At 36.9% G+C, this 26,257-nt stretch overlaps 1 protein-coding gene across 2 annotated transcripts in view; it reads left to right on the top strand.

The window, feature by feature from the left end:
- Positions 1-26,257, top strand: part of SLC7A11 (solute carrier family 7 member 11) — a 74,626-nt gene that overhangs the window by 35,864 nt on the left and 12,505 nt on the right. For both annotated transcript variants that reach the window (XM_045069780.1, XM_004768509.3), the window contains 4 exons: positions 19,994-20,117; positions 22,243-22,346; positions 23,358-23,454; positions 24,998-25,147. In XM_045069780.1, coding sequence (XP_044925715.1) covers positions 19,994-20,117; positions 22,243-22,346; positions 23,358-23,454; positions 24,998-25,147 — 475 coding nt within the window. The remainder of the gene's footprint in view (positions 1-19,993; positions 20,118-22,242; positions 22,347-23,357; positions 23,455-24,997; positions 25,148-26,257) is intronic.

Here is a 26,257-nt window from a genome sequence, read left to right as displayed (position 1 = left end):
TACTCAGGAAAATGAGTAACTTTTGAATTTGTATGGGCACAAGCTAAAACTGTATTACCAATGTAAACATCTAAAATGAAGCAAATGAAGTTGAGACTTTCCAGTGAAGAAAGACTTCCTTCAGGTTTATGAACTGTGAAAATATTTACTTACTGGGTCTTTGAAAATAGCACTAGTTTAGAAAATCAAAATGCTAAGACCGTCTCCTCTTAACTAGTTATTTGACCTTGGGCAGGCCTCTAAGTTGCCTCCGAATCTTTGTTTGCCAGTTTTAAATAGAGGGTGTTAATCCCCATATTAGAGTTCTCATGGGGTTGCGAGGATAAAATATATGAAATTCAAAAATGTTAATGAGCTTGACAAGTAATATGCAAACGCCATCTGCAACTCAAACCTATATTCTTGAAAGATTAGAATATTTTATAATTTTTGAAAAAAGAGGATTAGCATAATTGTTTTATGAACAGGGATGCCTTTTCTACACAAATGACCTATTAATCAGCTTGAAAAGTTGTTCTGCATCATCAGCAAAGTACCCAATTATTAGTAGTTAAAAGGTTCAAAAGATGATGAGAACTGCTTTTTATTTAGTAGTCTCTAATCTCCCTTAGGTGGCAATATGCTCACGCATCATAATCAGGATAAATTTCTTGGCAGATTTTTTTTTTCCTTCTAAACCAAATATTTGTGTGCCCACACCCACACTGTCACCAGCATACTGTGGGCTGATGGTGCTGATATAATGGATGGACTGTTTGTACTTCCACTGCAGTCACTTATTTTTAGGTTCAGTGCCTTACCAAGAAACTCCTTTATGAAATCTGACAAACAAGGGTTGATCTGAGTGACTGGTGTCATGTATTTAAATTTTTATTCTTATTTCCAGAAAAGAAGTTATTGAGTTGGTATAAGACAAGAGGACACAAGCGTTGGTTTACCCCTCCCCATGTTTTTTTTTTTTTTCTTTAATGGATTTTCATCTAACTGAAAATGGATAGCCTTTATTAAAAATATAAATAGTATTTTTTATCTGAGTAATAGATGGATTACAAAGTAGCACTTCAGATTATTTTCAGTAATATGATGTATATTGTTTCATTCTTTTTTTTTTTTTTTAACATGAGGCCCAAACTCATTACCCCAAAATCAAGAGTCAGATCCTCTATCCACTGAACCAGTCAGGTGCCCCTATTTCCATTCTTCAGTTGAGAAAATTAAAGTGAAGTGAAGTAATTTTTCACAGTTGTATAATTAGTGAGAAGATTAGGATTATAATCTGTGGTTAATATAGTGCATGGACTGTTTGGCTTTATAGCTCGTACTCTTTACAGCATGCTTGCTGGTGTCTTTAAGAGGCAAAGCAGAAGTGACTCATGTGTGTACAAGGTGTTGTAATGGCTAAGAAAGTAACTTTGCTGTAGAAGAGGAAGTTGGAAGAGAAGTAGAATTTACAAAGGCAGAATAGAGAAGTAAAGCCATCTCAGTTGGGGATGGGCATACACAAATCCATAGTTTCAAGGAATAATGTGTAGACTTCTCTAGGTTTAGCAAAAGATTGTAAAAAAGAGTAGAAGGCAAAATGGTAGTAAGATGTGGATGCTGATATGGGGTGAGCCTCCATTGTAAGAATTTTAGACCTGATCCAGTAGCCAATGGGATGGGGTGAGTCGGGGTATGTTGTAAGTTTGGGGTATATACGAAATGTTGTTTAGGGAAGATGAAACTGTGGGTAGTTTCAGTGGATTTTCTTTTTGCAACATATGTACAGTTTAAAGAGAGTTAAAATCCACAAAGTCACATTTCAGTCTTCTTTTATACATTTATTTTCAATAAAAGCAAATATTTTTGAAAAGTTAATTGCCTTCTGTATATGAACACTACTATAGTCAGACGTGGTGACAAATAATGTGCCAGAAAATTCTAGCAAATAGCATCATAATGGCCACATTGTCCCAGCTCAAATATATGAACCAAACTGCTTAGAGAAAATGAATGAGTCAACATGATGTTTACATACTCTCTTAAAAAATAGATTGGTCCTTTTTTCTTTTAATGAAAAAAAATGGGATCATTTTTTCTCTATGCCAGAAGAGCAAATGAGATCAAGTTAAATGAGAAGAAAGTTCATTTTAAGATAAAATTATATTCAAAAGTAATGAAACAAGAGAATTTGTTTAGGCATTGGAAATTGCAAAAGAGAGATCAAAGAAATGATCATTTAGCTATGGTTCTTTAGATACTCAGATGGAAAAATGAGGGAGACCATTGCTTAAGCTTGCTTCTAATTCTATAATATTTTGGTTCTATTTTTATATTGTGAGTATATGGGAGCCAATGTGGGGAATCACGTACTACCCTACAGGTCTATGTTACCAGAGAGGTGTTGTATGCTAGGAAGATAAAGGAAATCCTTACTTAAAATTTAAGGCCAAATAGAATCCTCAGCCAAATTTTGGAAATATTTCAAATAACATGTGTCAAAGCTCTGGCTTTCAAACATTTAGTATTCGAGGAAAGGGTAGGTTAAGGAGGAGAAGGAAATAGCAATGCCAGTAAAGGGAAAGATTTGGGCTGGAAAGCAACTGGCACTACCAAGCACAGTGAGATTCACATTGGTGTTGTGGAAAAAGCTCTGTACCTGGAGTCAAGTGACTAAGGTTCTACTTCCAGTTCTGGAGATACATAATTTTGTGACCACAGCTATGTTCTTTATCCTCTCTGGGCCTCTGATTTCTCAGCTGTGGAAATGGAATGGTAGAGTATCAAATTCTGAGTTTCCTTCCAACTCTAGTATGTTCTATTCTTCTTGTAGATGACTTGGAATTACCTACTTGACATGAAGATATCATTTGGGGATATGACCAATGAAGAGAAACTCAGACAAGAGACCTGTCTCAGGAAGAAAAACACACACACAGAAAGGGATTTTGCAGCCAGTTTCTAGATTTCATGATGATTGGGAGATTAGGTAGGACTATAACTTTCTAAGTTATTTCAGGAAATGATAAATTGAATGGATAAATGGTGGGGGAGGGGAGGGAGAACAAAGCCAGAGTGATACTCTACCACATCAGAGCTTAATTTTTAGATCTGAAGATCAAGGATTAGAACCAAGCTGTGGAATCTAATTCAGTGGGATCACATGAAGTACAAAATCTTGTGATGTGTAGAGTGCAACAAGAGGGACATTGGTAGGTGCTAATATACTTGTTAATGTACAGTAACATGTGTGATGGTGAATCCAAGATTCTGCTTGCTATTTTTATCCTATGTGCCTGTAGAAGGTATAAAATGGTCTATAACCTTCTGTGGTACATGCACAATGTTGTTCATACTAGTTTTTTTTCTATGCATTTCATATTTTCTCAAGAAAAATTAAACAGATTGGTGAGAGAATTGCCTATGCAGAGAGGTATCATCTCTGATAGGTCTAATACTTTAAACATTAGACATTTCTAATAGTCTGGTTAGTATTTAATTAATTAATTTAGAATAATAAATAGTTTATGTTGCCTACCTAAGGAGAGAAAGAAAGGGTAAGGAAGAGTGAGAGCGACATTTGTAATAACTTGTAAAAATGTTTATTAATTCCTGTAGTCATCTGTTAAGTGGACCTTCTAATGTTTATATTGCATAATTTTTGTGAGAATTAGAAATTATATACTGATGTCTCTGACAATACTTTGCTCATAGTAGACAAGTTGACATAGTAGACATAGTAGACATAGTTTGCTCATGACAGACCGCTTACTTTTTATTTTTATTATGAAAAGTGTCATTAGCTCATTTGTAATCCAAGAGGGATTATCAGATCAGGGTTTGGTGAAACTGTTTCTTTTTTTCTGCACTGCTTAAATGTTGGATTTGAAATTCATTGTGACAAGGGAAAAGACACCCTTGTTTGAAACACCTTGCCAAGGAAAGCAGAAAAATTATCTCAGTCTCAGAAGTAGGCATTTTTAATCTCTTATATTGAAGGTTCCTTTTCCAAAACATAACTTGTTGATTTTCTAAAGAGATGAGCTCATGGCTTTTAATAGTCAGATGATTTTCCCAACTAATTGTTTACTACTGTGTCATTTTCTCATTTGTCCCTTTTCTCATTCTCTCTCTTTTAAATTTTATTTTTTTAAGATTTACTTATTTTAGAGAGAGAGAGAGAGAGAGAGTGCAAGCAGGAGGATGGGCAGAAAGAGAGGGAGACAACTAGACTCCATGCTGAGTGGGGAGCCAGACAGGGGGCTCAATCCCATGACCCAGAGATCATGACCTGAGCAGAAACCAAGAGTCAGCTGTTTAATCGACTGAGCCATCAAGGCACCCCCCCACACACCTTTCTATCTTTTAAAGTTAGATATGTGGAACAGATAGGGAGATCTATCTGTGACAAAAGCTTAATAACAGTCAATACTAATGCATATTAATTGAGAATGCAGTGATAAAACATCATGGCTACTGTTTTATATGGTAAGATATTGAATGGACAAGGGTTTATGAAATTAACTCTATGGCATAACACTCAAATATTTCATAATATGTAGAACTAAAGTTTATAATATATAGTCATACAACACAAAATAAGAGATTAAAAACTATCATGTTTGACTTTGTAAGCAGAGTTATTTTTAGAGCCTGGTTGGTTGGCTGTCACAGAGCTTTTTATAGACATTTCATGTCCCACCTCCTCCAAAGTGTCTCTCCTGTTGGCCTTTCATGAGGTCATTTTTTTTTTTTTCCCTTTCTTCCCAACATTCTACTGTCATGGTCATTCTCTTAGGGATAGATAGAAAAGGATGTGATAATGTCTCTAAATTTCTAAATTGTTTCAGTTGTTCATGTTACCTGTGTGGACAAATAGTTCTCCACACATTCACTTGTCACACATTAGTATGGTTGGCCTAGTTTATTAGACTACCTACCTATTATGATTAAACACACAATGGACTTGACCTTGAGGAAATATCACAAAGCCTGAGATTTTTGAGTTGGGAGAGAAGTAGCCATCAAATTTTCTATCCCTTACATTGTAAAGATAAAGAGCCGAAGCCAGAGAGAGGGGTTAATTTGTCTATGTTTATGTTTGTTTATATTTAAAATACTGATCCTGGTCTCATCCTCTTTTCAAACACTTAGTGTTGTTGAATACAAATCTAAGAGTGATGGATATGGCAAGATTTTAGCCTCAAAATTAGCTGAGGAAAGAATGTAATCATTAAGAGTGACCTGAATGTTATTTGAGAATGGAACAAAACTGCTTTTAAAAATGTATAAAAGCATTAACATTTGCCTGCATTCGACTTTCTAAAGCTGTTTTTCAAACACATAATGAAAGGGGTCCTAGGCTAGCTGAATTAAATAATCTATTCCAGGTTGTTTATTGAAGGTCATTTGGTTAAATGATTAAAACAGAAACTTTATGATGAGGAAATGCTGAAATTCTAGGATATTGTAAGGAAATAGTTGCTTTTTATTTTCTCTAAGATTTTTACTGACATGCTGATTCTCAAAATAGTTCTGATATTACTTTGGGGGGGCAATATTTAATTTTCCTATATTGATATTATCAAACAATCAAGATATCACTTGCAGGGGCACCTGAGTGGCTCAGTGGGTTAAGCCGCTGCCTTCGGCTCAGGTCATGGTCTTGGGGTCCTGGGATCGAGTCCCACGTTGGGCTCTCTGCTCAGCAGGGAGCCTGCTTCCCCCTCTCTCTCTCTCTCTCTCTCTGCAAGCCTCTCTACCTACCTGTGATCTCTCTCTGTCAAATAAATAAATAAAATATTAAAAAAAAAAAAGATATCACTTGCATATTCTGGCCTGAGGCAAGCAAAAGAGAAACTGGTATAGAAGACATGATTAATTTTGTTTTGAGCCAGAAAATGACAAAATAAATGAGTGAGATAGATCGTAAGAGGAGTTTATGCTTCTAAACTACTGATTTGTAACTGCTCAGGTTGTGGTGGAGGAAAGGTTAAATGTATTTTAAATGTATGTAAGTATTTTGCTATTTGATCCTCTTCTTGCCTGGCCTCTGGCCAAGGAGAGGTGATCAGTGGCAAATGCTCGGAGAAGACAACTGCAAATTGAACTCTGCGATGTCCCTCTCTGGTAACACGGAGCCCTTTGTCTTTTTGTGGAGCCACAACCTGAACTCTGAACTGCGGTGAGGGAGACAGTGTCAGCCTGGGCATGGAGGTGTTTTCCAACTGTCAAGTTTCTGATGCAAGTCTGACGAGGCAGAACCACAGGTTCCTGTTCTCCAAAAGACAGGGCTGCTTCTGCTCCTTTAGTTACTATTTTGAAGGCATCTCCCTGCAGGCTTCCCTTCACCTCTTGAGCCTGGCCTCCCCGCTCCACAGCTCAGATCTTGGGGCTCCTGGGAGCACAAGACAACCTAATGATCTCCTTCTCCTATTTCTCCTAACAGACACCTCTTGTTGGAGCTAGGGTGCAAATTTCCACCTAGCAATTATGGTCAAACGATCTATTTAATCAAGTTATAGAAATGAAAACTTCTTTCTGTGTTTTCTATACCCTGCTTGAGAAAGTAAAACTTTATGATTTTCATACTATTTTCATAAACAGTATGGGGTCTTTCTCCCTTTTATTTTAATAACAGTTGATAATCAGATTTTAAAATACCAGAAACTATGTAGAAGAAAATGAAAATCACCTGTTATCTCATAATCACATCACATAGAAGTCCTTCTTCTATCTTGATGTTTTGCTTTTCTCTCCTCTGTATGTAATGTGCTTTGCATGTATGTATTGCATTATATTACTTGAGATAATGTACATATGCACTTTTCTTCGTCATTCTGGCATTACATTATGAGTTTACTCGTTTATGTATTATCTGTTTCCCCTGCGAGGACCAGGCCTCCAGCTGTGTCATTCATTGCTCTATGCCCCAAAACTTGAAGGCACTGGGAAGTCTGTCCCGCCGTCCCAATTTATTGGATCTCAAGCTCAGCTCTAGCGCTTTTGAGTCATCTGGATCTATGCTGCTTTTTTCATTTAATAATTTCATTAGATTTCGTAGATCTTGTGAATTTTAGCAAACACCATTATAATGGTGGGTAGGTGTACCAGCATTTACTCATTTTTCTGTTACTCTTGGCTTTTCTTTTAGTGTAATAATGCTGTGTTATACATTTAATAGATAAATCTTTGTACATATTCAATTATTTTCTTAGGAAAATTGCTGGATCAAAATTACTACGTCAAATGCAATAAACTTTTAGAAAGTATCCCTTTGTATTACCAAGATGCTTTCCAAAGCATGTACATTGGTTTCCTCACTCAATGGCAATAATTAAGAGTACTTAATCAGCATTGAGTGTCATTATTTACAAAAATCTTTGTTAATTGAAAAGCAAAGCTCATACCTCATTGTTTTAAATTGTATTTTTAAAAATCACATATGAAGCTTAATATTTCCCCCATGTTTAATAGCTGGATGTGGTTGACATTTTGGGGCATGAATATTTGTGATTCAACAGAATTCTTTGTATAGTATGGGTACTAATTATTATATTGGTTGCCAAATTCTGTCACAGTTTTTCATGCAACTAAGTTTTCTTAATGATTCAGTTCATAAAACTTTGAATTTATTATATATAATAATTTAATTAGTTAACTATTTAAATTTACTACATTTAAATGTAAGTTTTTAAACTATTTCTGTTTATTGGCTTTCTATTATAAATCTTTTTGCAACATCACTCATATTTTTTGTTTATTTGTTTGTTCCTGATTTCTTTTTGACATTAAGCTTTTTCACTTATCTGGAATGGATTTCATTTAGCGTGATATAATGTAGGCTTTTGATTCCCCCTGCAATTTTTCAATATCTCTGCATTTACTGAACAGTCATATTATCCCTTAGTTTATTATATTTACTTACTTAGCTTATAATGCTAACTCATAAATTACAACAATTGTCATATGTTGTTTTTATGTTATATACTAAGTTGTATTTCGAGGTAATTTATCTACTTGACTTATCTTTCGATTGATATGTCAGCCAATTACTATACAATTTTTTATTGAAAGTTTTAATACTCTTTCTTATCTGGACAGAAAGATGGCCTTACTTACTATTTTTTCTCTCTGAATAAATCAATATTCAGTATAACATATTTGTACAAAAGCAGTTTCTACTCTTGGCTTTTCATGAATAGGAAGAAAACTTGTATAATGCTTTGAAATTTAAGACTCAGTTTTTCAAATTATCTTGGTAGTATTATCTTATAGTATAATTTGCCCTGTATATAAAGATATATTCTACATGTATGACTAAATCCTTTATAGTCCAAACATTTCTTTTCCTGTATCCTACAGTTAATTATTAACTTGTTTTCTTCTTTTTCTTCTTCCACATTTTGAAAATACTAATTAAAGTAACCTACAAGATAACTGTCAGGGATATTAGTCTCACTCTTTTCCCCTTTTCGCCTTTCTTTTTTAATCCCTGAACTCTACTAATGGAGCTCCTTTTATAATGATTTTTTATTTCCCAGAATATTTTTTTTACAAAACAGCAAATGTCAAAATATTAATGGAAATAGCAATGGAAACATGCAAAAAAATTTCCTCATGATCCTTATAATTGTTGAAACTGCCCTGTAAGGGATTAAACATAAATGAAGTTAATTATTTTATATATGTATTTATGTATTATGTATATTATATTGTATTATATTTGAACCAGTTGAATTTATATTCCTGAGAAAAAATCCTTTACCACATAGGTTATAAATAGGGTAATAAACACAATTCCTAAGCAAAAATACATTAGAAAGAATAAGATACATTTTTTTTCTTGAAATCTTTCTTATCTCTGAACCAAGTATCTGTTAGAAAATATTGGAGTCACATTTTTAGACATCTTTTAGCAGTTTACTCCTTTTTTTTTTTTTTACAAAACAAGAATGGCAATGTTGGAATATTTTATTACCAGCCTCTGTTTTCTTATGGTGGTTCCCATTCACTTGGTATATTCTAAATTTATGCATCAAATTCAACACAAAAGCACAATTGCGTTGCTCTCTGAAGTCCAGCAGCCAACCAGGAGGCTCGGTGTTTTGACCAGGACTGTGAGTCGGCTGCCGTAGTACATTTAGAAATGAGTCTTCCTTGAGCCCCTTTGCCTCCCTCATTGACATCAGCTCAGTCTGTCCATTTCCATTGGCTGCTTCACTTTGATTGCGGGGCCTGATCCCTCCCATGGTTCCAACACCCTGTTTGTTTGTTCTGCTGACACCCCACTGATGGCTGCCAGCCCATTGTGCCGTGCTGTGTTTGTGTTTTATGGGGAAATGTTCATGCGTGGCTGCTGTGTTTGATATTAAATCTGAAATGAACTTCAGGAGGTTTCCTGCCTTTTATTAAAAATGATTTTGGCTAGGGGCTGTGTTATCCTGTTCGTAAATCAGGTGTTCTCTGAGATTTGATAATTTAGAATTCTTATGAGGTTTTGGTGGAATAAACATTTCATTTTTCTCTGTTAAAGCTGCCTCTTAACTTTTTTATTTCCTTTTTCCTCTTCACTTCCATTTATTTATTCCGTTTATTTCCGTTTATTTATTTCCATTCATTTCATTTCATTCCATTCATTTCATTCACTTCCATTTTTTTTTTAAGTCTTCTTTTGGAAGATTTGTGCAGTTCTATCTCATGACTGTGAACATAGTGTAAAAGAAAGTCAAATGATAGCTTCGTTTGGTTGAAGTAATTTAAATTTGGTAACTTTCATGAGTCCTCCCATCCCTATTGTAAACAAGTTTCTATTTTAAAAATTTCTTAAATCCTATGTTGTATCTTCCAAAATAGTTCTCTTCTCTCCCTATTTTAATGAACCACATGTCCTAGAAATAAAAGATTGATTAGGAAAAAAAAAAAAAAAGAAGAAGAAGAAGAAGCCAAAGAAGCTGGGAACTCTTTCCATATGTGGTTACAAGCTAAATGAAAAGCAGAGGTATCTTTGAGGGTAATAAGGAGTCCTGTCAATTCCTCTCCAAAATGTTTGCACTACAGATTTAAAGGAAACACTTTGAGGGCACTTTACAATGCTCAGTGAATGGCCTTAAATTCTTTGTAAAATTAGGCGGGTATGAATAGAGGGAGATTACAAGTGATAATAGTACTACAAATGTCCTCCTAAAATTCAGATGATCTGTAAAAATGTGTTTACAATGACGTTTTCATAAAAGCTGAGGCATAAAATATAGTGACTTGCAAAGACATTTCACGAGAGTCTGTGATAAAATGGTCTTATAAGGTGGCCTTCCAGAGCTCTGACCTGATCTACAGATATCATTTTAGAATCTGGAAGAAAGGACAAACCACTTTTCCTTTAAGTGGTCTTTAGTAATGATCAATATTTGCAGCCAGGGTGACACTTTGAAGTTGCAACGATAGAAGGTGCTTTGATGTGCTGGTATTCCTGGCTGAGGATAGAATCATCATCTCCAGAGCCCATGAAAAGAGATTGTAAAGTCGGCGGCATCCTATTCCTTCCTCCAAACAACAGAACAAGGCAATGGCAGGCATATCTTTAGAATGCTCTGGTACATGAACAAGTGCTCCATTGAGTTTTTAAAATGTTCTGTTGAACAATCTTCACGGATTAGCTTTATTTGCTAAAGTGGTTGAATAATAAACTTTCAGGTAAAATAGACTTTAGACTCTATTCACTCAATACCTTTTAAAAAAATAAATATTTACTTACTTATTCGAGAGAGACAGAGAGAGTGCACACATGTGCAAGTTTGTGTGTTCATGAGTCAAGGGAGGGCAGAGGGAGAGAATCTCAAACAGATTCCCTGCTGAGCATGGAGTCTGACTTGGAGCTCAGTCTCAGGACCCATGAGATCATGACCTGAACCAAAACCAAGAGTCTGAGGCGTGCCTCAATTCAATACTCTTTTTAGCTGATACAGAAGTTTAAACCTAGAGCGATCCAGGTATCTCCTTGAGTCTCTGCAAGTGATCGGAATGTGATTAGACCTAGTCTTCGGATTGGGGTACAGAACATGTTTCAAAACTCTATGAGCTGAAGGCAAAATCAAAGGCAAAACTCTAGAGAAAAGATGTTATGAAAGATAATTTGCAACTGGGATGATATACACACACACACACACACACACACACAGTATATATATATATATATATTGGTTGTAGGATTTGGCGAAATGGAGCTGAAAATATAAAGGAAAGGGGGGATTATAAAGTGGGCAAATGTGAGGACTGCTTCTATTTTCCTAGTCCCTCAGCCACTACACAATATAGTTGACTTAAGGAAACTATTCCTAGCGAGAGGTTTGCCTAAGAATCCTTGTAGTCTTAAAAAGGACATTAGTAAATATAAACTACAACACAAAAGCTTATTGTTCAGAGGGTTTAACTTCTGAGCCGAAGATAAAAGATTACAAAATTTCCATTTCTGCTGAGAGTAGGAATCTCAGTGAACTGACAGCCGCAGAGAGAGGAGAGGGACGGCTTGCAGGAAATTCTGCCAATCTCTGGGCCTCTGTGACCTTTTCGGGGAGCTGTGAACTGTTCCAATCAGGAGTCTTCATCATCACTTTCTTGACAATGACCTATTACCTCTCTCAACTGGCAGGGTACTTGGCCCATCAATTCTATGTCTTCTCATCGTCGCCTTCCTCTACTGCTTCATCAGCCTGCTGTGTCACGTTCTCATGTGGATCTACCACGGACTGAAGCCGGGCCATAGTTCTTGGCTCATCTGTCAACCTTGTACCCTTCCTACTAAGAATGACCCTATGAGTAAGGAGTATAAATAGGAACTTGTTACAGTAACAAACATCATTTTCAACTTTATAAGGTCAAATATATACATACATACCTGTATAATCATTCATATATAGCTACTTTATGGAAATAATCCATATATTTTCAAAACTGTACTTTAGGAAGCCAGTATTGGGTCCAAAAAAGAATCTGAAGACATAATTCAACTTGTAGAATCTAGAAGAGTGATCTTAAAACTTTTTGAAATCCTCAGTTGTGTGGCAGAATATCAACGCATCAAACAAATAAGAGGGGATGGATGTGGTTGGAGTGAGTGAGAACAGGGTGGTCTGTAATCTTTCCAGGTGTCCCGTTTCTGTTCTGATTCCCAGAGCACTCAACTGGAAAGTCACTTATCTATAAGACCACCTGATACAGATGTGAAATTATTACTAAGGACTAGATTGGTCCTTGTTGGTCAGAAATGTCGAAGGCGATTTTTGGTGGTAGGAGCGGTAGTTTATTCGTTGTGGCTGAATGTCTCCATGTTTATCTGTTCCATTTCTTATCACGTGGCTGATCAGAAATGCACCTGGACCTGATTTATGCATGTATAGTAGGAGAAATGTTGTCTGTTCCTTCCAAGATAGTGCTTCTGGCCTGAGGGAATTTTGACTCTAATTCTTATTTACTATGCCAAAGTGGGTATATTTATTTATGTGGCCTTTTCCTGGCATAAAAGTATATTTATTTAACATTGCATTGTGTTATTGTATGTCCTTGGTCAAAACAAGAAGCGGTTGTGCTTTGATCTTTGTTGGATTGGTGGCAATTGTTATAAGTGCAGGAGATTTTATATTTTAAAGTGGCAAACAAGGCAATCTATCTTTGCTCTGTATCTGGGAAGTTTGAATAATGACTAATTTTTACTATTCTCAGATATGAATGTTTTCATTTGGCTTTTGTAATTTGGGACATTGTTTGAAGAATTTTATATTAGATATTGATCCCTTATAAAACAATGTAATATAGGAGACAATTTAATGAGGACCCATTTCAACTCTTATACAAAAGAATTAATTAAAATCTTGATATAATGAGGACTTCCATTCTTTTATTAGTTAGAATAATGCCAACTTCAACAGTAGACACACTGCAAGTTTTTAATGGCTTTAAACAATCAAAAATTTAATTTTTATATCCTGTAACAGTCCAATGTTGGTGTCTCTGGCTATCCGATGGGCCTTCATCCACATGTTAGTTTTGTGACCTAGATTCCTCTCATAGTGTGGCTTTTTGCCTCTCTAGAGACCCTTTGGAATTAGCAGTCAGTTAGTCAAAGTGGGTAACGAGGTCGCCCACTTCTTATGCAGCTGGACCTTTAACTGCCACATCAATTGACATCAAGGTTAAGGCAACATCTCACCTAAATACAAGAGCATCTGGCAAATGTGGTTTATGTGGGTAGGTCTTCTCAAGAACAATTTGTACTGTGGAGGTACAGAATTGTGTGGTAGGTAGTTAATGTTTCAGCCATACATCTGAATGTCAGGGACTCTGTTACAAAGAATGGTTCATTTAGATGTTGTGTTATTGTAGTGTATATCAGTTCAAATCCTGAGGAAAATAATGAAATTTTAAAAGGTGTATTGTAAAAACAGTTTTACAAACATAAGAATTGAATGAACATTGGTGTGAAATGTAATTTCTTGTTATTAAAAGATTTTTATCTTTTCAGTTATTTAATTGCTAACATTGTATTGGAAACCAATCATGGTTCTATACATTCAAACTTGCCTTCTAATATCTTTATCGTTACCCATGGTAAACATGAATAATTGTAATGTATCTGAAAGACATACTCTAAATCTCTGGAAAATGAGAAAAAGTGTTACATATTAATTTTTTTGAATGAAATTCAAGCAGATGAAAATTCACTCTCAAGCTTAATTTTATTTAGTGATGAATTTAAATAGGATAAAAATTTAAGCGTGTTTAGGGATTGAATGGTTCTTCTAATTGCTTCTCACCCTCTGTGTCTGAATTGTAAGTTTCCGTTTTAGTTCTTTGTTCTTGGTGCTGCTGTACCTACTTCCCTCACATTCTCCCACAAGCCTCCTTCAGTCCTGCAGTCTTGTAATCTGTGTCTGTTCATTTCTTACATCTCTCTACAGGTCTCTCTGTCTTCTCTTTCTGTTTATGGACTTCTTCATCTGTGGACAATGGAGAATGGTGAGATTTAGATTAGACATCAGTGGTATTGAAATTTAAAACGTTTCATTGAAAACATGCATAGCCTTGCTGTGATCCTGTAAGGAGCAGAGGGCAGGTATTTAATGCCTGAAATCAGTGGGATGACTGTGTATCTTTATGAGACAATCTGCTTGTCATATCTCTGCATTCATCCTTGGCCCAGAAATTGTCCTTAAGTTAGATGCTTCCTCTGCTACATATTTTTTTCTTTCAGTGACAGCCCACACATTTCCCTCAACTACTTGCTATGTCTCCTTAAGTGCATTTCTTTTATGTTACTAACAGTCCAATTCCCACTCACCATGGATAACTAGAGATACAGTGATAGCTAAATGACAATGAGGCAAAATCACTGAAAACACACAAAGGAATTTGTGATTCCAGCCATCTGTCATCTAATTGTTTCAATTCTGGAAAGCTATCGAAAACACTTATTTGTAATTCAATCCCTGCTAGAAATGTCAGAAATCACATAGCCGGGGGCGCCTGGGTGGATCAGTTGGTTAAGCATCTGCCCTTTGCTCAGGTGATGATGGAATCCTGCATCGGGATCCCTGTTCAGAGGGGAGACTGCTTCTCCCTCTCCCACTCTCTCTGCTTGTGTTCCCTTTCTCGCTGTGTCTCTGTCAAATAAATAAATAAAACCTAAAAAGAAGAAAAAAGAAAAAAAGAAAGAAATCACATGGCTAGATAGGATGATTCTGTGCCCAGAGCTCTGTGGGGGATTTGGTATAAGCGAGAGTCAGGGAAAGTATACAAAAATGTCTGGGGGAAAAATCATGTGAATGAAAAGTATGGATTGATTTTTCTTTAAGATACACTATTACTTATCTTTTTGTCTATAACACATGACTGAAGTTTGAGGAGTGAGATAAAATTAATACCAGTGTATAAACAGAATGATTCAGCAAAAATTAATTAATTGATTGTTGGATACAAAAGAGAAATAAAAGAGGTGCTTGAGTCATTTCTGTGTCAGAGCTATAGAAAAGCTTTCAAGGTCTTATAGTGTAATTATAAAGAAAATGTGAAACAAGTATGATTCTAAAAAACTTGGAATCAAGAGGTACTTAATATAATTTTAAAATACTTTGTGTTAGGATGAATCACACTTACATTTCAATTTTATATGAATAAATAGTGCCTAGTTTATTAATAGAAATGAGAAATATTTTGAAAGTTGTCTTACTTTTTTTTTGCCTCTCACATATTAAGTTTACCATTTTCTTCCACTTCTGAATCCCTCCCTCCCCTGATCCTTTCTCCTGAATGTCACATACATGTGTTAAAATATTAATGATTATTAAATAGAAAGTGTGAAGCATCAGTCACTTCCCTTAGAAGATTCTTGAACGTAAAAGAACAGGCTTTAACAGAACTGACTGTCCTCACACCCAGTCCCCCGTCTCAAAGACAACTTTAGATGCTCCAGGATGAGTGAGTTCTGTGGTCCCCATTGTATGTGTGCAAAACTGGGGAGTGTGTGGAACTTATTTTCGTTCACACCAATCTTAGAAAATTTTGATCAAGTTATAAAACAATGTTAGGAATATTCTAAATTCAAGTAATGACTACATGACACATATAGGTTTGAAAATCAGAAATCCCTGAAACCTTCAGATGTCCTCATATATCTTCTGGAGAATCAAGCTAGCTTATGACGCGTTCTGTGTTTGCAGCAAGGAGTCTTTCTAGCCAATATAAAGCATTGGAAGCAATGGTCATTTCTGATGCTCTATTGTATAGTTGCAAAGCATATTAAGAAATGCATCCCATGCTGCATTACTTGTAAGTTTATTTGCAATGGCTATTCCATGCATGGAGAAATACACTTGGCATAAAACGTGTCACATTGTTACATTCAGCCATCAGGTATTTATATTACTTATACAAAATAACACACATGTTTGTCAGCTCATGAGAATCCTAGGGACCTTGTCCACGGAGTTAAACCAGGCACAAAGCAGCCATGATATCACGACAGGATATACGGTGAATGTGGAACTTAGAGCTGGAAGACCAGGCTCAAGTTTCAGCCCTCCCACTTAACTGTACTTATGACCTTGGCCACATCATTTAACTTTCGGAGTCTTGGTTCCCTTATTTGAAAATGGCATGAACAGCTTCAGCAACCTCTTGTTTCATTCAGTTGATGTGAATTTTGTTTGTTATTCGTTCATATTCTCTCTCATTCCACAAAGGATTTGGAATGGCATGTGTATATTTGAAGATAAAGTGTATTTGTCAGTGCTTTGTAGATTATACAAATAGAAGCTACCAGCCATTTCTTTGGGGACCATTTGGATTCCTGGGAAGGTCTATTCCTTAGAATGAAATGCTTTTAAGCAGATGTTGCAGAGACCTCCATTTAATAATTTCAAAGAAAACAAATATTTATCCACATGTGACATAGACGGGTTATGGGTACCAATTTAAAGTAAGCCCACAGGAAAAGAGGACTATCCAAGACCTTTTGATTGAAACTAAGTGCAGCTAATAATGTGATTGGATTCTCACATACTTAATGGCCTTTAATTGAAAAGACTTTGTATAATGACTAGAGGTCTTAAGGATTAAGTAACCCTTTTAATACATATGTATTTTGTTAATATAACAAATGTGCACAAACATTCAAAAAAGAGTAGAATTTATAATTGTGGGTCATTTTTATTCCGACAGTGCTTTTGTTGCACTTAGAATTGGAGGATACCTCACAATAACACAGAGGCTTTGAAATATCAGTGGTCTACTAGTCCCTTTAATTCATTTTATTATCCTGTGCCATTTGCCTTAATCTTGAGTTACTAACCGTGCTTATCTGCCCTCTGCATCTAAAGCCTCCAGAAAGATTGCTCTGGCATGGCCTAATAGCTTTTATCAGCTCACCCAGTGGCTCTTAAGCTTTGATGCTTGAAACCCAGGAGTTAACCACATGGTGCCAAGCCCTTCTGAACACGTCAGCTGCTTTCCTTGGTAATTGATTGCTGTTTATGCCAAGGCAGCCACAAACTCTTCTCCTCCTTCCCTTTGTCGGAGTGAAATGGGACATGGGGACAGAAGATAGTGGCTCTTTTGCCACACGCCTTCCAATTCTCATGGCTTAATTTACTTAGAGAGGAATTATTGGGCATGTTATAAATTGCAACAAGGTTAGACCCTTTCTCAATTTTGTCTTGCATTTTAAGCTCCTTTGATTTTTTTCCCTCTGGTATCTGTATATTATATCTGGCTGATAATAAAATTGTTAATAACCTGTACATTTCAGCTTCTCTGATGAACGTACCTGCTCTTCCTCCTTTCCTGCAAAAACTGTCCAGGGAAATTTATTAAGTGAGCTTCTGTTGTCTTCTAAATCTAAAAAAATAAAATAAAAAATAAAAAACAAAACAAAACAAAACAAAAAACCCTTTTCTAAAAATTGAAACTTTTGAAAACATTCACTTGACATTACAGTTCGTGTCATGCAGAAAAATGATAAAAATCATGGAATAACTCTTTTCCTCCTTTATGGTAAATAAAACTGCATTTTCAGTGACTACATGAGAAATACTGTCTTGCTAGGAGATTTGCAGTAAGCATATTCAACAGTTATGATTTCTCTGAAAATTAAGGGTGGAGAGATTGAGGATCCACACGCATGAGAGGGAGAGAGAGAGAGTACGCTTTCATGGTTAAAATGCTGTGACTTCCGCGAGGATCGATCAACTGACTTCTGGGTTCCCGTTTGCCAGTTGTATATCCTTAAACAGCTATTTAGACTCTCTAAGACTTCATTTCCTCACATATTAAGATGGTGATGATGCTCCTAACTCACAGCATTTTCCAAAGATTAAATGAGGCAAATATGGAAAGTACCTAATAAAATATCCGGCACATAACGGCCACCAAGTAAAAGGCAGCAGCTATTTGCTATAGTTTTTGTCATTGACAAACGGAGGAAAAAAAAAAAAAAAAGTTGGATTTTTTTTTTAGGATTCCTTCTGCTAAAATCAATTTAGAAAACTTCCCTCAGATGTACCATGATCTTGAAGCAGGAAGCAGGGAGATTTCTTTGGAAGAGCTGAGCGGAGGCTAGAATTTGCTGGGAGGGCCACAGCCCACGTTTCAGACTGACTTGTCCCTGCTAATTTGCAGCACCGTACGATGTGACAGGACTGCCTGTCCCGGACAGGTCAGTTGCTTCACTGCACTTAACAATGTCACCTCAGTTTTTATTACCAGAAACTTTACACTTCTTAATCCCGAATCCTTGCAAGGAATAGAGATTCTCTCTCTCTCTCCCCCTCTCCCTCTCAGCTTCTCTCCTCCAGAGAAGGAGCTTAACACACCATTTGGGATGTTATAAAAACAGAAAAGATTCAAGTTTAAAATAATACTGCGAGTGGTTGAAACGCTGCACATATACCTTCATGTTTGCCTTCTTAGCCCTTTGCATTTACATCTCGTCTTTCTTTCAGAGAAACAGAATTCATCTTTAATATGCCTCATGCCACTTACTCCTTTGTATTTAATTGGCCTGGTGATTTCCTCTCCTTAAATTTAGCATATATCAATCACAACTAGCAATGCATGTTATAGTGTTAACAGAAAATTCCACAGGACCCTCTTCACACTGGGGAAGGGGAACATCTGCTACTTTTATATTAGGATGCCAGGATTTAGAGGTCGATGTGTTTCCCCATCAAGGCTTAAGGCTTTGGGGATCAGGGGAAGTGTCAGGCTCCAAGCAGCATAATGAATGGCAGTTGCTGACTGGCTAGGTTTGCCCGTTCTCAACAGGGGATAGTGCTGTTCAGCATAATGAGCTGGGACTTCGTGTCCTAAACATACCCAGCTTGGGGAGTGAGGCAGGCTGTGCCTCTCCCCCCCCCACCCCGCCCCCCAGTTCTGAACTATATTTTCATCTTGGAAGAAATGATATTGAGGTCTTCATTAGTGGCACCCAGCAGGGTTAAGGCTCCATGAGGGCCGATAAGCTGTATGGCTAAAAAACCCATCAGCCTTTGTGCAGGGAGCTGAAGGTTTAAGTTGCTTGAACTGGAAAGAGTCTGAAGAGGTGATTATGTTAAGCAAGTAATGTGTATCGGTAACATGGAATCAAATTATTAGGGTCAGTAACTTCTGGCTTTCCCGGTGCATTAAATGAAGACATAACATTGCATTTGTGCCCAGTACTTGTGGCTGCCACAGAGTGTCAGCACGGTCCGGTCATATGTACTTCACAGCATGTCACCTCTAATTTCATGGGATTATCTGCACTGGTGCTTTAATAGATACTCATGATCTTGAGCTTCCTTTGAACTCACAGCAGGGCAGTGCAAAGTCATTATTACGAGCCCTTCTGTGCTTTTTGTGTTATATATAAAATTATCATTACTATCATTTGGAATGGTAGATACATCTTGCTCTCATACATTTAGAAATGTACAACTTATTTGCTGATAAGGAAGTTACTGAAGGGGAAAAGCTGAATGTGAAAGACTTTCCTGGGGTCTAGGATTAGAAAGGTGTCGAGACAGTAAATTAGTATTCGAAAGGTATATGGGCCCATGGTTCTCAAAGTTTGGGTCCTGGCCAACAGCAGCTCAATTGCAGAGGAACTTGTTAGAAATGCAAATCCCACTGAATCAGAAACTCTGAGATGGGATCAGCAAACTGTGTTTCAACAAGCCCTCTAGGTGATGCATGATCAAGTGTGAGAAACACTGTAGCATTTATGGAGCACAAGAATGGGACGGACCCATGTGTTCTGGGGGTAGAGCAGCAGACAAGACAAATGAAGTACCTGGTCCCATGACCTTATTAAGTTACAAAGCACTCTGTAGTACTTCACCCTGATAAAATATGCATACACAACAGAGCCTGTAATTATCATACATACTATTTTATTCTTTATTTGAATTAGCCTGTTATCAGATCATCTTTGCTGTCAGAGAATGACTAACAAAAGATGACTAATAAACAATTCCTTTGTGCATTTCAGAAACATCCCCCTTGCCATATGTATATCCATGGCCATCGTCACCGTTGGCTATGTGCTAACAAATGTGGCCTACTTTACGACCATTAGTGCCGAGGAGCTGTTGCTTTCCAATGCAGTGGCGGTGGTAAGTCCAAGTTGGAAAAATGCCAATTTGAATTTAGGCTAATGAATTGATGCAATTTCATAGTAGTTCCCTCCAGCAGCAAGTGTTTTGAAATTCAGTAATCTTTTCTTGACCTGAATGGTCATGAGCACTTAAGACATTTAGGGTACACCTTGGCATACTCCATTTAACTGATACAGCCCAAATCCTATATGATTTCTCTGCATTGTCCATTTTGTGTAAAATGTTTCCCCATATTCATGCTTGAAAACACATTTTTATGTGTGCATGTTGAATGGAAGATAGTGTTCTTCCGACATGACTTTCAGGATAGGTGGGCAGTTGGGTAGTTCCTGACTTTAAATGAAGGTATTTTTTGGTATGAAAATTGTAATTTATTCTGTACCCTTTCCTGTTTGTAAACTTTTCAAATGCTAACTTAAAGTCTTTTTTTCCCAACGTACAACTTAAGGATTTCCAAGGGATTGACCGTATATATTTGCTTGTTCTAGTATATTTTTCGAATACCAGTAATGGGATATTATTAACTTTTGGAAATATTGAGTTATTCAAAGTTAAACAGATGTCATTGCTATAGCACTTATCAGAATACTTAGGATACTAATGTGCAATTTAGCTCTGTAAGAAGTGGATACTCATAATTTTATAGCATTTTCCAAAATTTATTTGACTTCAGGACCGTCTTTGCTTTCAAAGTTCATGTTATCGGACTGTTATTCTGTGACACATACTTTTTTTTTTTTTTTTTTGTATAAAAACTTAGCTGGTAAGGGGGCATTTATTCATGACCTCATAACAATGAAGGGTGAAAAAATAACTTCCCATCACTAGATGTCAGTTCTTTTTAAAATAGTCACTATTACCTCATATTGGCAATACCCATAGGGAACAAATTATCTCATTTCATGTGAACCTATGTACGTGTCCACTGTATTAAAAAAAAAAAAAAAAGACTTTGCCACTGCTATAATTCCTACCAGAAACCCAGTGTCCAGAGCTTGCTGATGTCAGGTCAGTCATTTCAGCTTAGTAGAAAGGGCAGTATTTACTCTGTGAGCGGAATGTGGTCCATTAATTACACGGCTGCATCAAGGACAACTCAGAGAATCCCATGTAGTTTTTTTTAAAGATTTTATTTATTTATTTGACAGAGGTCACAAATAGGCGGAGAGGCAGGCAGAGAGAGAGGAGGAAGCAGGCTCCCCGCTGAGCAGGGAGCCTGATGAGGGGCTTGATCCCAGGACTCTGGGATCACGACCTGATCCGAAGGCAGAGGCTTTAACCCACTGAGCCACCCAGGCACCCCTCCCATGTAGTTTGTGTGTGTGTGTATTGTGTGTATGTTTTTTTTTTTAATACATCCTTTATGGAAATTTGCAGTGTTGCCTATGTCGTGGCATAAAAGGAAATTCCAGAAGTTTTGTTGTTTATCTTTCGTATTTTCTGTGGCTTGATTTTCCCAGACTTGTATTTATATCCTAGTCTTTTTATAGGAAGCCACAGAAGGAACTGGCAAGTACCTGAGAGGGAGGAAGGGACTCAATAAACAGATATTCAGCTACTTTGATTATTTGGAGCAAAAGATTTTCAGAACTGCTCGTGTATGCAGTATAAATGATTGAGTCATCAGTCATGTCTCACTGGTACTTCTGTGTCATAACAGGAGAGCTGGTGTAAGAAACAAGTATCTGTGATACTTCTCAGTGGACATTTGTATTTCACTATCAAAATGTGGCTTTCCAGGCTACAGAGAAGGCATTTTGCAGAAGGATTTCTGTCTCCAATAGGAGAACTTCTAAGAACTGAGCTTTTTCTACTTACCAGAATCAGAGAATGTGGATACCACAGTTGATAAAGATTCAATAAATGGATCGTTGCTTTTTGAAAGTGGAGAGAAGGTGCTTGTTTAGACCTTTGCCCATAGTTTTGCAAGAAGCAATGCCATGGTACTTGCTTTTGATTATTGTCTAAGAAGTTAGTCTGACCCTAACCAAAAAGAAGAACTATAAAACATACACGTATCAGCAGGCTAAAAGAAAGTCATAGAGTGAGTTTGGCCTAAATTGCTTCATTTTATTCCACTTTCTGGCAGAGCATTAATTTGCTTCGTTCTGTCTTTCACTAGACCTTTTCTGAGCGGCTACTGGGAAATTTCTCATTAGCAGTTCCGATCTTTGTTGCCCTCTCCTGCTTTGGCTCCATGAATGGTGGTGTGTTTGCTGTCTCCAGGTGAGTGAGTTCAAGCATTTCCAGAAATGCATTTCTGTTTTTGAGATTGGATGTGATAAGGGTAGGTTTAAAAAGAAAAGAAATAGTGCCTCCAAACCTGTTGTTTTTTTTTTGTTTTTTTTTTTTTTTTTTTTTTTTTTTAATTTTTTATTTTTTATAAACATATATTTTTATCCCCAGGGGTACAGGTCTGTGAATCACCAGGTTTACACACTTCACAGCACTCACCTGTTGTTTTTAAAGAGACATGTAAGATCCAAGTCTTGGTCCAAGTAGCAACAGCACGTCCCATTCTGCCCATTAGAGGGCACTGCTTGTCTACTCATAGCCCATGCTGAAGCCAGACGTGGAGCTTTTCTTTTTCTTTCTTCTTTCTTTCTTTCTTTCTTTCTTTCTTTCTTTCTTTCTTTCTTTCTTTCTTTCTTTCTAAACAGTATGTCTACAGAGTCTAACAACAGTATTTTATTTCTGGTGATAAAATCTTTCGTTTCTCTAAAGGTGACAAGAAAAAAAGTAGAGTAAGAGACACCAGAAATCACCACCCCATCATCCGTATACCTTTTGTTTTGATGCCAAAGCCCCTTTTATTTTAACATAAGATTAAGATCCAATCAGAAAAATGTAAATGGTGTGTGCACATGGGCATGTCTGTGTTTGTACGTGTGTGTATGTGTGCATGTGTTTGTATATTGGGCTGGATTGGATTGATAGGGCACATACAATCCTAGGAATCCAGAGCTATTTATATGTAGCAAGAGCCATGCTGAGTCAGATGTTGCTATTGTTTCTCCTCAAAGAATAAGAGAATACGTTGGCAGATTTTATGCAATTTGAAGTCAGATTTCTCTTGATTCTCTGCCTTACCTGAACAATGAAATGGAAGTAATCACCTCAGAAATGCCAAACCATTTGGTATCGAATTAGATGCAAGTTTTCTCATAGATTTCTGGATTTTTCCCTTTGAAATGATCAATTATACAGTCAATTCCACCCACATTTTTCTCCCATCAGGTTATTCTATGTTGCGTCTCGAGAGGGTCACCTTCCAGAAATCCTCTCCATGATTCATGTCCGCAAGCATACTCCTCTGCCAGCTGTTATTGTTTTGGTAATGCATATTAAAAAGTATACCTAGATATAAGCTTGAATAACAGGTTAGCAAGGAGGATTTCAAAGCAGACGTTAGATCATGCTTTACTTTCTCATTCATTGCTGAACTGGCTCTGTGTGTACCTTGGTGGAGTTTGGGACACAGGATATTTTCCATCGCTTCCCTTTATTCAGTATTCGCGATGCATATCTGATGCTATGGGGCAATAACCACACCACTTCTTTTTCGCCTTTGTCCAAATTTGCGAGGTCTAAGGGAAGTGATTGCCTAGGCTCCTGTCAGTGACCCAGAGCCACTCAGGAAACGATATAGAGCAACAAGTCCCAATTCTGTGTACTGAAAGTGGAGCTAAAAGTCACAGTCCCCAAACACCTAGATGTACCTCACAGTATCATAGGCCCCTTATAAGGAAATGCATGCAAAATTAACAGAAAAAATTGCTTGAAGTACTAGACAGTGCAGGAATTCCATGATTAAAAGTGAGGTATTTGAGACCAGCTCTTAAAGAGAAGAAATAAAAGCACCCAAACTGAAATTTGTAGAATTGTGAAAGATTATAGAGTTTTAGAATTCTTAAAGCAAAGTCTTTGTGAAGCGTGGGATACAAAAAAACTGCATAAGGTATAAAAATCTGATCTAATACCCATTGGCAATGTTATATTCATTTTCACCTACTATTTTTGTAACATTTTTGTCAAATGGACTCTGCTGTCAGGAACACCATAGAATACATTGGGCATTTTGTTTCATGCATTTAATCTGTTTCAGAATGTTTCCTTGAAATCTCTTTGTAAAGTCTGCGGACTCTCTGCATGGAATCTGGAAGTTAACGTCACTTGTGGGAACAGAATGTATTATTCGGTGGAGAGGGCTTTCATTTTAAGCCTCTCCTATCAGTCGTGCTGTCCTTGGCGTGTGCAGCTGCAGAGACTTGCTATGCTGATCTCTGAGCTCCATTCTTTTCTGTGGTCTTGAGGGTCACACATGGCCACATGGGGAGAGTAAGTGTGGAGGAAGAAAAGGTCACTATTTTGCATTCAGGGGATGACAGAGTCACCTCGAAGTGGCTGTGTTTCATGCGTGTGCTTAGCCAAGGCCTTGTCAGTAACCATTTACAGAGGGCTCAGCAAATTTTCTAATTGGGTACCCTTTTGATTCTTTGTATTAGCTATTTGCTAATCATCTCAATCTCTGGGCCTTTAAATTTAAGTCATGGAATATCCTGTGTTTCACTCTTTGAAAACATGTTCTCTTCTGTCAAATGAAAAACAACTAAGAACTAAACATCCATGTGACATTCCATCTGATTAAGTGGTAATGAGGATGACCTTCTCATGCCGTCACTGGTGCGTAATGGGGTATAAGAGCAGAATATTGATAGGAAGTTAGTTGAATATAGGCTTTAATCACTGCGGTAGTTTATCAGTATAAATATCATATGAAAAAGATGATCATAATGTTTAGTGATTTGATTGTTTTATCAGCTGTGCTCTCTTTGAACTCACCCAGTCTGGTCTCTCGCCCCCTTGCTTCCCCCTAGCACCCTTTGACGATGATAATGCTCTTCTCTGGGGACCTCTACAGTCTTCTGAATTTCCTCAGTTTTGCCAGGTGGCTTTTTATTGGGCTGGCGGTTGCTGGGCTGATTTATCTTCGATACAAACGCCCAGATATGCATCGTCCTTTCAAGGTAACCTCAGTAATCTTGATGGGTTTACATAAATCTTTCTTCTAATACCTAGTCCTCCCTTTGTCATAACTTGATGATGAGGAGCTTGGGGGGGGCAGCATCCTCTGGAACAAAATGTTTAACTCTTGCAGGTAGTGCCTTCATGTTGAATTTATTTGAGCTTGGAAAAATAATTCATCCTGGCGTTTATGTGACGAACTCAACTCTGTATGTCATAGCTCTGAAAAGGGGTAGATACACTGGGCATTTGTTATGTTGCTTTTTCTTGGATATGTCGAATGACCTGATGTGTTCAAAGTGTGGGATATTTTTATCTTTATGCTAAGTAATTGTGGGTAGCCATGCTGAGAAAGAGGGAGGCAGACCCATGTGGAATTGTCACTAACTGAAACTCTAAAAAGGATGCTGCTTTACAAAACGGGCGTTTTAAGTATTCTTAAATGTTATGACTTGGGACATTGCTCTTTTTTACATTATATATTCTAGAAGGAATAAAAGTGTAACTACATAGGAAAGTGAAGGTGTATGAACATACCACTTAATAGAATAAATACCCTTTACTATAACTAAGCATTTCCTTTCGGGAGAGTTGACGAATATATTTCTAATCTCCTTTAGCCATGAACGTTCATGGATTGATTTGACCTCACTGTTTATTTGCTTTTAAGAAATAACACAGATAATGTTGTCAGTCATGTTGTCAGAATTTGTTTCTAATTACATCCATTGTCTAATGTGAGCAACATCTTTATTAGCGGTCGAATAGGAGTTGGTCTGTTTTATTCCTGTCAGTTCTTATTGTGAGTCTCCAACAGAAAATCAATATGCACTGTAAGGCTTTAACATGTAACAAGCAGCCCGTGCTCTTGACTCTACATTAAAGCAGATTCTAATCATAATTATCAAAGAGCCAACCTTTTAAAATCAGAAACATAAATCATAATTGTACTTCTCTAGTCAAACCATTTAAACAAAACATCTCTAATGAAACACACTTGTTTATCCTCAGGTTTTATTCTATTTAAAGATTTATAAAAAATTTAAGGGAGTATGCTACATTCTCTGTGCCCTATCAAAAGCTGTTGCTGTTAAGGTAAGCTGGGATGGTGC

The sequence above is a fragment of the Mustela putorius genome, unplaced genomic scaffold (assembly GCF_011764305.1).
Source record: "Mustela putorius furo isolate JIRA1106 unplaced genomic scaffold, ASM1176430v1.1 tig00000083_pilon_pilon_pilon, whole genome shotgun sequence".
In the NCBI taxonomy this organism is placed as follows: domain Eukaryota; kingdom Metazoa; phylum Chordata; class Mammalia; order Carnivora; family Mustelidae; genus Mustela; species Mustela putorius.
Note: the sequence above shows the minus strand (reverse complement) of the source record. Positions and strands in the feature narration are given on the sequence as shown.